We start from the raw sequence: 13,699 nt of genomic DNA on the forward strand, positions 1-13,699 counted from the left end.
CTGTTGGTCTTTTTACCTATAAAAACGCCAACTTTGTGCGTCCACCCGTGTCTCTTACCGAAAACCACTTACTCGGTTCTGCTGGAGAACTTGGCTGAAGGTCTTATTTATTTTACTAGTTGTATACCGGAACAAAGCATTTTGATTCTAAGCCTCTCCCACATCAGTTGTCAGCTGTGACCTGGGGCAAAATGAATACCTAGTAGGAATATCCTGCTGGTCAGGTTTCCCAAGATGAGGACACTGTGACAGAAGCTTTGCTGCTGGAGACCACCAGGTCATTAAAGAATTAGATACTCTGGAGGCAGGAGACTAGAAAATCCCATTGATGAAAGGGTGTTTTAATCTAGCACAAATTGTTTCTTTGCAATAACAGCAGAATCTCTTGACATTACACAACTTTGTGAAACAAAAGAACAATCATCTTTGAAGTCAAAACACCTATCAAATTAGAAACCATACACTTAACACCGATATCAACCTTATATTGCATAAGACGCACGTGCCCACAGAGGAGAACAGAATTGTTTGGGGTGCTTGCAATGATATTTCATTCCAGGAATTCGTAACTTTGAAGTGAACATTTTTGTGACAGATGCTTTTCCTAAAAAAACACTGTATCATCCAATAAATATTTGACTAACATCCACTTTGTGCTTTTGGGTGACGTTAACTAACTTCTTTCTGAGACCTAATAGGAAACAAGAAAGAACCTTCCATATTTTAGAGCAAGATTCGTCACACCAAGCTTCGATACTGTCATAAAATTTTAATTTAAAGCAAAAAACATGCTGATGTATCAGTGATAGGCTTAAAATATTAAAGACTTCAAAAACCCCCAAGCTCTTCTTCTCTGTACAACATTGATGAATATATATCTTTGCTATATAATTTTAAAACATGGAATAGTTTTCCTTTTCTCTTTGCTATATATAATATATGTCTTCCAAAATACATTGTCAGTATTTATATCTGAAAAATACTGTACAAAAAAGAACTTCCTATAATTACTCTGTATAAACATTAAACAATTTAATAATCTCTCCTTTTGGTCTATAGTAAACATTTAAATTGATTGGATTGACCACAGTTTGTGACAACACCCTCCTCTTCTGAGATACACCAGTGTCTTTTACATTCATTTTTCAGAAGTCCACTTTATAAGAGCACATACGTTCAAAAAGCAAACAGAAAATAAGAAACATAAGCTCCAGAATCATTAATTTATGAAGCATTCAAAAACGACACCACTAGGAAAAAGGGTCTTACAAAACATCAACTTATTAACTTAATTAACTGATTTTTAAAAACAGCAAGGTATAATTCACAAAAATATATATATTACAAAAAATGGGGAAAACTGAATCTTAAGTAATTGTTTCGAGTATCAAGAGGGATATGGAAAAAGGCAACTAGAAAAGGGGGAGGGTGGGTGGATGGGGGAGGGGAGAAAACAAAACCAGACAGATCAATGTCAAAAGCTGTTCCAAGATGCAATTGTTTTTGGCTCCTACACTGATAAGTTAACCCCTCGTTCTGAGACCTGGCATTTCCCTCTGCTTCCCTGTTCTGGGGATGTTCTGGGCATGCGCAAATGCATTACTGTAATTTTTGTGTTGTAAAAGACAGTGAAATTCTTAGGTAGGGAACATATCCTATGCCCACTAGTAATACTCAGGCAGCATGCTCTAGCGTACAGTAGGATTATTGCTTTAGGTACAGACAGTGCAAAAACACACTCTGTGTTCTAGAATAGTATTCTTACTTATCTGGGGTTGGTAGAATTAAAAGGAAACTTAGTAGATAGCAGTAAGTAAATATGGGATCTAGTTAATCTAAACAGCACTTTAAATTTGAAGACAATTATCACCAAAACTGAAAATATGAGGAAAGCAACCTATAACTGAGAGAGACAGCTGCAGTGTAGTGCTAAGTGATTTTTGTGCACCTTATTAGCATGGTAACTTACAGATTAAACAGAAACAAGAGCTCGTAGTCTTGACAACTGAGATCTACTAGTTTACCAGGACCCTGCATGATGAAGCCCAGCGGAGGGTCCTGGAAGAGTAGGCGGGAGTCACCAGGGAGTGACGCTGGAAGGGAGAGGAGCGGAGGAGGAGGGAGAGGCAGGAGACCCACGGGTGTGTGTGTGTGTGTCAGGGGGTGTCTCCTCAGTCCAGTAAAAACACGGCACCTTTCTTTTTCGGAACTGAAAGACGACGAGAGGGCTACCTTAACATGGCAAGTGCAAAGGCACGCGCGCGAGCCTTGGACCACACGGGAGCACAAGCAGGCGCGCGCACGTACACCAGAACGTGAGTCAGTTGTGTTTACGCCTCCGGTAAAGTGCTGATGTCAGAAAGGTTGCTTCAGGTGTGGTGCTATCGGGCGGGAAACACATTGTCCATCTATTCGGAAGCCAGCCCACAAAACCGCCAACCTACAGGGGCCCGTGCCGGGCCTCGTACTTGGCAAGTATGTTCTTGCATTTGCCCAGCTCCTTCCGCAAGTCAGCCACCTCCTGGCGCAGGGCCGAGTTCTCCTTCTCCAGGAAGGACGCCCGGATTGCGATCTGGTTCTCCTTCAGCCTCCGGGCGTCGCGGGAGCGCTTGGCTGCCATGTTGTTCTTCCTGCGCCGGGCCCAGTACTTGTCGTCCTGCTCATTAGTCACAGGGGGAAGGAAACAAGACGTTAGATTTCAGCCTCGGGCGGGTTCACGGTGGTGCCCAGGCACCAGGGACCCAAGCCTCTCACCTCGCGTCTCCTTCCGGGATGGTCTGTGCGAATCTGTCTGACTGCGAGGGCTGTGTGCCCAGCTTCCCTCCCGCAGCAAGAACGCACCTGTCATGGTGCGCCCCTCCTTCCTCTCTGCCCGAATATGTGCCCGACGAGGGGGGCCCCATAAGTTGCATGAAAGCAAGCAGCTCAACTTCACAGGCTAAACTACCTTCAGATCTCTCTGCGTTCTTTGATGAAAATGTTATTTTAAGAACCCTTTCCTTCCATGGGGGCTCCAATGCTTGTTGGTAGAAGTCCACAGGATACTGTTGCAAGGCGACTTGGCAATGTCTATCAACTATTGAAATGCAGAGCCACTGACAGAGCAACTCCCCTTCTAGGATCTCGGCCTCCGCCCATCTGCACGCGTGTGCACACAGACAGGGGCAGAGAAATTTTACTGTGGCATTGTTTCTAATAGAGCTGGGGGGGGGAACTCATCAGTAGGAGATTTAATAACTACATGATGGTGGAGTCATACAAAAGGATACTCAGCAGCTGTTAACAAATAATGATCCAGCTGAACCCAAAAGATGTTCATGATAAACCACGACGTGGGTGGAAACCAATGCAATTTGCTGATAAATATGTATGGCCTCATCCCACTTTGGTTAAAAAATCACAGGATTGTATATTCATAGAAAGAGGCCCGGGAGGATTTATACCAAGCTATTGAAAGCAGTGCCTCTACAAGGGGAATTGGAGGAGGGATGCCAAGGAGAAAGGTCGGAGCTTTCACCTTTTCTATCTTTCCGATGTATGTCTTGGTAATTAGAAACAAATCCAAAAAACAACAAGAAACCAAAAACTTCCACCTACCACTGATCAGTATGCTCATATTGGTGGCTAGCATTTAAATAATTCACCCTAATTTCCTGTTTAACTCTTCTCTGGGCCTTACTCTGCCTCGGTCCTACTTAAATGTGCATCATGTCCCTTCCCGCTCTTCACTGCTCCATCTGCCAAAAAAAGGAAAACTTTCTGAGGAAGACTAAGAAATGTAAATCTTCTTTTAGGCCTCACCCATTCAACTCTGGTCCCAGCTGGCGTGTTTTGCAACCCTTTCTCTTAAACGACTTGCAACAGCAAACCCCTCCATCCTAGCTAGGCCAATCCTTCCAGTTACGCAGTTACAGGTCACCCAGAATAAGTGGGGTGCGGACAGTTCCTACCCTGCCCCAGGACTACAAGGGGCATTTGGCTTTGGGGGAGGTCACATGGGTTGGGACCAAGGCTGCAAGGAAGGGCCAAGGCCAGTGGAGAAACCTCATGCCGGTCCATTCCCCTGGGCAAATGTGTGCCCCGCACCAAGACAGGAAGCCAGAGAGAGTGCGCATGCGCAGGCACCTTCTGCCCGCCACTCAGTCTGGCACCGGTATCTTATTTACAAAGCTCTCCCAGCCTTCTACATGTTTCATAATAATATGTAACAAAGTGAAAAAGTGATCTTCCCAGTAGCTGGCACTAGCATCCTTCTTTTAGAGAAGAAGGCTGTGCTCTGAAGAATAGCTGGGTAGGTCAGCTCGGGGCAGGTGTGCCGCCGCCACTGTCGTCTGTGCTTCAGAAAAGGGGCAGGGGACTGAAGGAAGCGGGGAGAGGCCAGGCCAGCTGCATGGGGTGAGTTGGAAGGAGCCGAAAGAGAGTCAGATGCCTCCAGAGTACGTAGGAGGACCTGATGGCAGCTGTTGGGTTACTTTGATGTTAAGGCCCAATTCCACCCCCCCCCCCCCCCCCCCGCCCCGGACAGTCTGGGTAAATTTACCACAGTCCATGTTCCTTAAGTATGTGGTTTCCAAGATCATTCAAAAGAGGAGCTTAGAATGTATCAGAATCTGACCCAGGGGACCAGGAGCCCAGGAGGTAAAGGAGTGCATGAGAATGAGCCCCTGGGAGATGGCAGAGGCTGGGGGCAGGATGGAGGGAAGGGAAGGGGGGTGACTGCCATGGGCCCTGGACTTAAGAGGTGTGCGACTGGGTGTTAACAATCAGGGGAATCAGCAGCTGACCTCAGGATAACAACCAACTTTTCTGTCTCTTGGAGCTCTTCTCCCTTCTAAGATGTTTTTAATTCCCAGCCTCACCTGTCCACATAAGCAGGGGAGCTAGGAAAGGTGTAGAATGGGGACCATTTCAGGTGGAAGGGGAGCTGGGAGGAGGGGTGCAGTGGAGGACGCAGAAGGCAGGAATGAATGATGGATGGAAGACTGTAATGGACCAGAAAAGCAGCTTGTCCCCCTTTGTTACCATGGAATGGGTAGGTGAGGGGGAAGCAGGCTACTGAGTGGGACTGACAAATCTGGCACTACATTCCTGTCCTCTTCTCCTCTATGCCCAGAGCCATCTGGCTACCCTATTGTCACACCCAACAAGGGCCCACCCAGTCCTGCCCCATCATCTTCCTGAAGGTCTCGTGTTCCGCACTGCCTCCCTCATGACAAGTCAACGATCCCTTTTTCTTGCCAGACTAGAAGTTCCTTGAGAGTAGGAACAATGGCAGTTCTGGCTCACCTCTCTATATCCCCAGGGCTTGGAACACACAAGCATTTGAAAAATATTTGTCAAGCAAATGAATGAACAGTTACAAGTTTGAAGACGTCAAGATGATTAAACAGATTCCTCGGGTAGGAATCCCAGGACCAACACTGCTTACTTCTCCCAGGAGATGCGCGCTAACCCAAGTGAATGGTTCCAGGGAGGGTTTAGGCAGCTGTGGGGAAGACCATTTACTGGCAGGGCCATTTCGCTTGACTGGCATGCTCGTGCCATGCTGGGGGCCACAAATACCTCTCCCCCCCAACTCCAGCTCAGTCCTCTCTGCTAGAAGGAGAACTGTGTTACAGCTTCACTTCTCGTTTCCACGTGAGATCACCGTCTGTGGCCCTGAAGCTTCCCTCACAACTGAAGATATCCAAGGACACTTGGCAGGAGAACGTTCCTGCCTGCTACCCACCTGCCATGGGGAAAGTTCAGGCCCGGCTGTGACAGGAGTACTATGCATAATTCCAGCACACAGTTTTCCCATGGCCTCTTGGTTGCCAGGGTGACCTGGGTTATTCAGTAAGCCTGCTCTTTGCTTTGAACTTGTAAACCTGGAGACCCTGGCAAGGTCTGCCTACAAGTCAGAGCTACCACTCAGGATCATCCTTCCAAACGCCTCTCCGTTCAAAAGCAGACCCATGCTGTATGGCTCCCCAGTTGAGTTGAAGACACAAGCTTTAGGACACACGCACGATCAGATGGCTAAGACGAGGAAAAGCATCCAGTTCAAAGGAGAGACTCAGCTGCCAGGACCTGATCGCCTGGCTCTTTCTCCCCTCTTGCTGTCTGACCACCAGTTCCCGGACTTATTTAGATTTCACAGTGTGTCTACTATGAACTTCACTCTTCAGATTCTTAGGGTGACAGCTACTAGTGACAGCCAACATGCTGCAGTGACATTTCTGGAAACCGGAAGACTCAGGGACCAGGCCTTCCACAAACCAGCGGTGTTCACCTCACTTCGCCTCTCTCCCTGCTCCATTTCCTCAACTGCAAAATGGTAATTTTGGTCTAACGAACCTCTGAGGTCCCTTTCAGCCCCACATTTGATGAGTCTGCCTCACTCAAGATAAATCTCCGGTATGTAGGTAACAGCAGTGATTTCAATCTGATTTCCTTTTCCCCTAGTGCTCTTTCTAGATAGCGTAAACAGGTTATCTGGTCCAAACTGGTTCTAGGACCACGTCCCAAACTCCCATGTGCCCAGCCTACAAGTGACTCTCCATCCACATCACAGTTAGTTTTGAGAAATGGGGGATCAGAAGCTAGAAAATGTTTAATTAAGCCTGATTTCAAGGCCTCGAATGCATACAATCTATCTCTATTGTCCATATGATTGGAAAGAACCATAAACACAAAAAGTTCTAAGCCATGGCTAATCAAAAATGGTTCTATTTTGGGATTAGTGGACATGGCATAGTTTTGGAAAGAATCCTCTTCCCAATTATTGTTAAATATGTCAGATTAATTTTGTTTCAAGTTGTATCAGACTTTGTAAGGTAAATCTATTTTCCCTTCTAAATAATGTGTCCTTTCAATACAGCAGCAAACACCTGGAATTAACCTTTTCTTGAGACAGTCAAGTGATCATTATTAAAGACACAGAGTAAACATTACATATAAATATGTAAACGAACCCACAAGCTTCCTTAAGAAAATCCCACCCAAGTCATCCAAGGGTGGAGGGAGATCCCATCTCTGGTTGTTACTCCTTGGGATCTATAAGGCAAAGGCAGCAAGTGGTTATCAATTTCCCAAGGGAAGGTAACCCTTGAAGGACTTTGTGGTCCAGATGTCCTTTGCAAATAATTTCCTTTCTCTTTCCAACCCTGAAAGATTTTGGTTTGATTTTATTGGGCTTTCACAGGCTTCCCTGCAGATAGTACCAGGTTTGTTTCCTTCATGGGTTGTAAATCATTCCAACATTTCATTACTTCTCCTTATTTCTGTGCTATATCAAGACATGAAAGGCATATTTCAGAAGATACCCAGGGAGAAAGCAACTTGCCTAGAGTCACATGCCAAGAAATAGGATAAGAAATCACAAGTTCTTTGTTCACTGGCTTATGTGATCTTCCTGGAGGTCATGCTTTTTATCTGCCTCTTGATCCCACCCTCCATGTGCCCAAGCCTGATGACCGGTTCCAATTTACCTTCAGATCATCGGGGATGAAGACCTTGCGTGCTTTCTTGATCATGGGCTGTGGCTTCAGTTCCTCCTCTGAGAACTTGCGTTTGCGCGGATCGAACATTTCCTGGCCAGGGATGCTGGAGAGGGCAAGGTCTGCGGGGTCTGGCTCATAACCCACCGGGACCTGGATGGTGTCAGGATCGATGGGACTTGGTGTATTGCGGTTTGCTGGCAACAGCTGACCTGGAATAAGGCAGGAGCTTTCATTCAGAAACACCACGGGAGCCCCATTAGACAACTACTTCATGAAACTCCAGGAAGAGAGGCAAGAGTCTTCGACTTACTAGATGACTAACATTGCTTATTTTATTCATTTCCGTCATGTTACTAAGAACACAGCAGGCTGACTATGACTTGACTCATGTCAGATCAGGCAAAACAAAGACCCACATGCATGTTTGCAAACTAAATTTTAAAAAATTACATGCATTCAGGGGCGCCTGGATGGCTCAGTGGGTTAAAGCCTCCGCCTTCAGCTCGGGTCATGATCTCAGGGTCCTGGGATCGAGTCCCGCATCAGGCTCTCTGCTCAGCAGGGAGCCTGCTTCCTCCTCTCTCTCTGCCTGCCTCTCTGCCTACTTGTGATCTCTGTCAAATAAATAAATAAAATCTTTAAAAAAAAATTACATGCATTCATTCTTTCCTATAACACATTCATGAAGCACCAACTATGTGCTTCTGATTTTTACCTTTAAGGCATTTTCCAGGTGAGTCAAGGAATCAGACCCATAAGGAGTCCATGTGAAGGGACACGAGTACAGTGAAGGGGCGGGGGACAGAAGTAAACCCAACGTGCTTCCAGTGCGTGGGGGACAGTACCTAAGACAAAGGAGGTTTGGGACACTTTCTAGAGGTGACAGGTGCAGCTAAAACACGAGACAAGTAGTTATTGGCAAAAAAGGTAATCCAGGGACAGAAACCAGCCGGAGGGTGATCTTGGCAAGGGGCCACTGCAGTGTTGGGTAGCCACAGCACTGGCTCAGAGCGCATGATGGAGTGATGGAGTAGAGAGAGGCACAATACAGGACGTGCGGTCAGGAGGGTGCGCAGTGGGGATACTAGACCAGGCCCTGAATGCCACCAAAGGATCCTGAGCTCTGAAAGGACAAGCAGAGCTCAAGTTTGGAAAGACGGCTAAGGCAGCGTGAGGAATGGCCTGAAGGAGGCACAGCTGGAGACGGGAGCTCGGCATCCAGACTGCTGTGATGACCCCCGCATGCAGCAGCGGGGACAGTGGGAAGAGGACAGGTTCAAGAAGTATTTCACAAATTAGAAAGGACACACCGGGGAGGACCTGACTTCCACGTGAGGGTTCTGCAGGCCCAACCGCTGAAATGCACAAACGTCGTCCCCCAAATAACGGGATATGTCCTCCTGGTGAAAGTGAACTTAGTAACGGCCCACGATATTGACGTGGACGGCTCTGAGTGTTAACTTCTAATTGCCTCTGAATTTTACAATTGCTCCTTTCACACCCACAGAATAAACGAGAGGAGACAGCCTGGTGGTGTTTGGCATGCCGCTCCCCTGACTCCTCAATGCTAATGGCTGGACAACGTGTGAAAGATCCTTCAGGTTTCATTAAAACCTACCCCAGGTCGAAGCATGAAGCCTCTGGCTCCTGTTCTAGCTGAACTGTAAAACCACGCTCATCTCTTTTCTGGAAAGGCCCGGTGGGGAGCCCGCAGAATGAATGTTCAGGGTGACCTTTGAGGTCCTCACTCTGCTTTGAGCTCTCTTTGTATCCTGCTTGCCAAAGAGGAAGAGCTGGGCCCCCGAGGCATTGGCAGAGGACAGAGATTTCTCATTAGCCAAGCTGCCGCGCAGCGACGGCTTCTAGAGACTGCTGGGTTCAGTATTGGATGGTGTCAAGCTAGATTTGATCTTGTGCCTCTTGACATTGCCTCAGACAATGAGCCATATCTGAGTCAAATGGGGATTTTATTTTCCCTTTAGAAATTCTCTTTGAACTTAGTAACAAAGCTTCCCAAAGCTCTATCGCTCCTGGCACCACTGCTCCGCCACCTCCCCCACAACCCAGGCACACGCCCAGGCATATGCACCCTCTCCTACCCTCTGAAAGTATCTCGTAATTAATATTTCCCAAACCTAATTGCTCTAAGTTACTTCAGAATCTGTAATGATGCTGTATTACAGTGTTCTCCTTTATTGCTTTATAAACGTTAAGCTTGACACACACACACACACCCCTCCTCTACTGGACAACAGGGCCTTTCATGTTTTATCTACTTTATGCCCACCCCACTCTTTGCTGTGGTACCTACTTTAGAGGTCAGCATTTACAAAGAGTTCTCCTCATTTATCGGGGGCCCTCTGAGACCCTGGGTTCTGACATTCATTTGTGGACATTCTAACAATAACACTGCACATTCAGGCAGAAGCTTTCTTGGCATTCTTTCTCTCCAGCCCTTTCTTCCATGGAAGTAGGTCATGCCTACCTGCAAAATGCAGAAAACCTAACTGGACCATAGACGAGGTCAATGGCTTCCCCAGGGTCAGATAGCAAACGGCAAAAGACCCAAGCGAACCTGAGAAACACAACCAGGTCCTCTTTCTCCCCAAAGATACCCTCGTGCCATCTTGTTCATCTTATTTTCTAAGGAGTGGACTCTGCTGGACTCACTTTTCTCCCTTTTATCCAAAAACGCCAACGGTGCCATTGGGTCACGGAAAGGAGGATCTTTATTTCTTTGTCCTACTTTTGTGGATTTTTTAAATTTTAATGGAAGAATTCTCAACCTAAGAATGTATCATTACATAAATTTTGTAAATTACCAAAGATGTTCATTGCAAAATTCCAACAAGTGCAGAAATAGGTCAAGAAGTTCTCCTCTCCTCTGTCCCCAATCCATCTTACCTCTCTTCCCAGAAGTGACTGCCCTTAACTGCTTGGTGTGAACCTTAGTTTTAACACATAAATGATTTAACCCAAGTAGATTATACTACCCACATATATCTTGTTACTTTTTCAATATACCATATACAATTTCCCATGTTAGTACAAATAGAACTACTTTGTTCTTTTTAAAGGGTGAATAGTACTGAGGCACCTGGGTGGCCTTCGGCTCAGGTCATGATCTCAGAGTCCTGGAACTGAGCCCCACACTGGGCTTCCCGCTCAGTGGGGAGTCTGCTTCTCCTTCTCCCTCTGTGATCTCTCTTGCTCACTCTCTCAAAAATAAATAAAAAAATTTTTTTTGAAAATTTTAAACATTTTATTTATTTGAGAGAGAGAGCACGTGTGTGCCATGTGCAAGAGAGTGACCATGACTGGGGTAAGAGGCAGAGGGAGAAACAGACTCCCCCCCAAGCCCGGAGCCACCTAGGTGCCCAATAAATAAAAATCTTAAAAAAAAAAAAAGGGTGAGTAGTATTTACCTACTCATTCCCAACTGATGGATTTTTAGATGAGTATTTTTGTAGAAGAGATTCCTAGAAGTAGGGCTGCTCATCCAAAAGGTATGTACATTTTATATTTATAACTGTACTGCTAAACTGTCATAGCTACTTACACTTCTTGTACCAACATTTATGAGTGCATTTCTGCACAGTATTAATTTTTAAAATGTCGGTCTGATAGACAAAAATATCACTATAATTTTAATTTGCATTTCCCTTATTACTAGTGAGACTGAACAGCTCAACTATTTTTTATTTTTTAAGATTTTATTTATTTATTTGACAGAGAGAGACACAGCGAGAGAGGGAACACAAGCAGGGGGAGCTGTTAGAGGGAGAAGCAGGCTTCCCGCTGAGCAGGGAGCCCGATGTGGAGCTCAATCCCAGAAACCTGGAATCATGACCTGAGCTGAAAGTAGACACTTAACGAAGGAGTCACCCAGGTGCCCCTGAACGTCTCAACTATTTATTATTTATTTCTTTTGCTATGTACCACCTCTTCCTGTCTTTTGCTCCCTTTTAAATGGATTTCGTTGTATATTCATTTGTAAGAACTCTATAGATTGGATATAATCCTTTCGTCTGATTTATCTATAGAAATTATTTTCTCCCAGGCTATTGTTTGTTTTCTAACTTTGTAGATTTTTCCAGTATTGGAAAGACCTTACATTGTAATGTAGTGATATCTTGAAATCTTTTCCTTTATGGCTTCTAACTTCTTACCTTCTACCCCAAAATTATATTACATATGCAGACATATGTATAAATCTCTATGTGTATATATATGTATACTACTCTACACTTTTCTCTAATAGAATTATAATGGATTTGTATTTTTAGAAGTGTGAATCACCTAGGATTTAGTTTTGTTTATAAGCAAGGAATTTTACTTAATGTTTTCTAAATGTCTTAAGTATCAGTAAGGCTTGATACTTGACAAGGCAAGTTCTGCACCCCTTACTGTTCTTTTTAGAAAGTTTTCTTTGGTATTCTTCCTTTTTTTTTTAATAAAGTTTCCTTTTTAATTTTTTTATTGTTTATTTTTTAAAGATTTTATTTATTTGACAGACAGAGATCACAAGTAGGCAGAGAGGCAGGCAGAGAGAGAGGAGGGAAGCAGGCTCCCTGCTGATGTGGGGCTCGATCCCAGGACCCTGGGATCATGGCCTGAGCTGAAGGCAGAGGCTTAACCCACTGAGCCACCCAGGCGCCCCTCCTTTAAAAAAAAAAAAAATCTGATTTATTTATTTGTCAGAGAGACAGAACACCCAAGCAGGGGGAATAGCAGGCAGAGGGAGAAGCAGATTACAGGCTGAGCAAGGAGCCTGGAGTGGGACTTGATCCCAGGACCTTGGGATCATGACCTGAACTGAAGGCAGACACTTAACTGACTGAGCCACCCAGGCATCCCTGAAAAATATTCTTTGGTATTCTTATACTCTTCAAGGTGCATCCCAGAATATACCAATTAAGTTATATTTAAAATTATTATTGAGATTTTTGTCAGGTTTTTCTTTTGAGATTTTTTTTAAAGATTTTAATTTATTTATTTGACAGAGAGAGAGAGAGAGATCATAAGCAGGCAGAGAGGCAGGCAGAGAGGGGGAAGCAGGCTGCCCACCGAGCAGAGAGCCCAACGTGGGGCCCGATCCCAGGACCCCGAGATCATGACCCAAGCCGAAGGCAGAGGCTCAACCCACTGAGTCACCCAGGTGCCCCTCTTTTGAGATTTTTGAATGAAGATTGCATGAAAGCTATGAGTCAATTTGGGGACAAGCGAGGTTTTCAAAATATTGAGTATACCCATAGTATAACTGTCCATTTTTATTTTTCTGGTCTTTTACTTACATCTAGCAGTTAAGGCTTATAATTTCCTTCACTTTAACTATTTACGTTTATTGCTAGGTATATCTCTTAAACGTTTTATAGTAGTTGTTCCTAGTGTAAAATTTCTAGGATACTTCCTAATTGGTTATTGCTGGCATCGAGGAAACTGCCGGTTTTGTTTTTCTTTTTTAAAAGAGTTTATTTATTTATTTGAGAGAGAAAGAGAGCACGCACGAGAGAGAGCATAGGAGGGGAGAAGGTCAGAGGGAGAAGCGGACTCCCCACGGAGCTGGGAGCCAGATACGGGACTCCATCCCAGGACTCCGGGATCATGACCTGAGCCGAAGGCAGTCACCTAACCAACTGAGTCACCCAGGTGTCTGAAACTACGGATTTTAAAATGCTGGGTTTATATACAGCCAGTTTACTCTCTTATTAGTCCTAATTGCTCTAACATTGCCAACTTGGTTTTCTAAGAGAAAACTAACATGATCTTGTCTGCTCCTCTAGGGACAATTGATAATTATTTGATAATTATCCTTTCCGTGTTGATAATTCCTACTTTTACAGAACCTCACTGCATGAGCTAGGCTCTGCAAGACAAGGAGGAGTAACACAAGTAAAGACTAGAGATTGCTGCTTGTCCCAGCCTTTAATGGAAAAAGTTTTTAATACTTCCTAGGAAGTGTTCAAGGATGAAGGTTTGTTTTCTAGCGACCTAACAGGTGCAGTCTGACAAACGAAGACAGTTCCAACGTATTGTAATGAGAGTTGTTTTTTTTTTAATCAAAAAACGGTGCATTACATTTCTTCAAATGCCTTTTTAGAATCTGTTGAGATGATCGTGTGGTTTTCTCCTGTATTTGTTAAGTGTGAGCCCGGGGTTTCTCCAAGACTTGCTTTGAAAGATCCACCCCATGATCTAGACTGCAATTTGCAGGCACA

The 13,699-nt window shown here is 44.8% G+C and overlaps 1 protein-coding gene across 2 annotated transcripts in view; it reads right to left on the reverse strand.

The window, feature by feature from the left end:
• Positions 1 to 320: 320 nt before the first annotated feature.
• Positions 321 to 13,699, reverse strand: part of HLF (HLF transcription factor, PAR bZIP family member) — a 53,270-nt gene continuing 39,891 nt past the window's right edge. Inside the window, exons 3-4 of one of the 2 annotated variants that reach the window (XM_032872023.1) lie at positions 7,470 to 7,690; positions 321 to 2,659 (exon numbers count right to left, since the gene is read on the reverse strand). In XM_032872023.1, the coding sequence (XP_032727914.1) occupies positions 2,441 to 2,659; positions 7,470 to 7,690 (440 nt within the window). In that variant the 3' untranslated portion in view covers positions 321 to 2,440. The remainder of the gene's footprint in view (positions 2,660 to 7,469; positions 7,691 to 13,699) is intronic. The other variant, XM_032872024.1, reaches the window with a different exon arrangement.

This window comes from Lontra canadensis, unplaced genomic scaffold (assembly GCF_010015895.1).
Source record: "Lontra canadensis isolate GAN:19392208 unplaced genomic scaffold, GSC_riverotter_1.0 scaffold43, whole genome shotgun sequence".
Classification (NCBI taxonomy): domain Eukaryota; kingdom Metazoa; phylum Chordata; class Mammalia; order Carnivora; family Mustelidae; genus Lontra; species Lontra canadensis.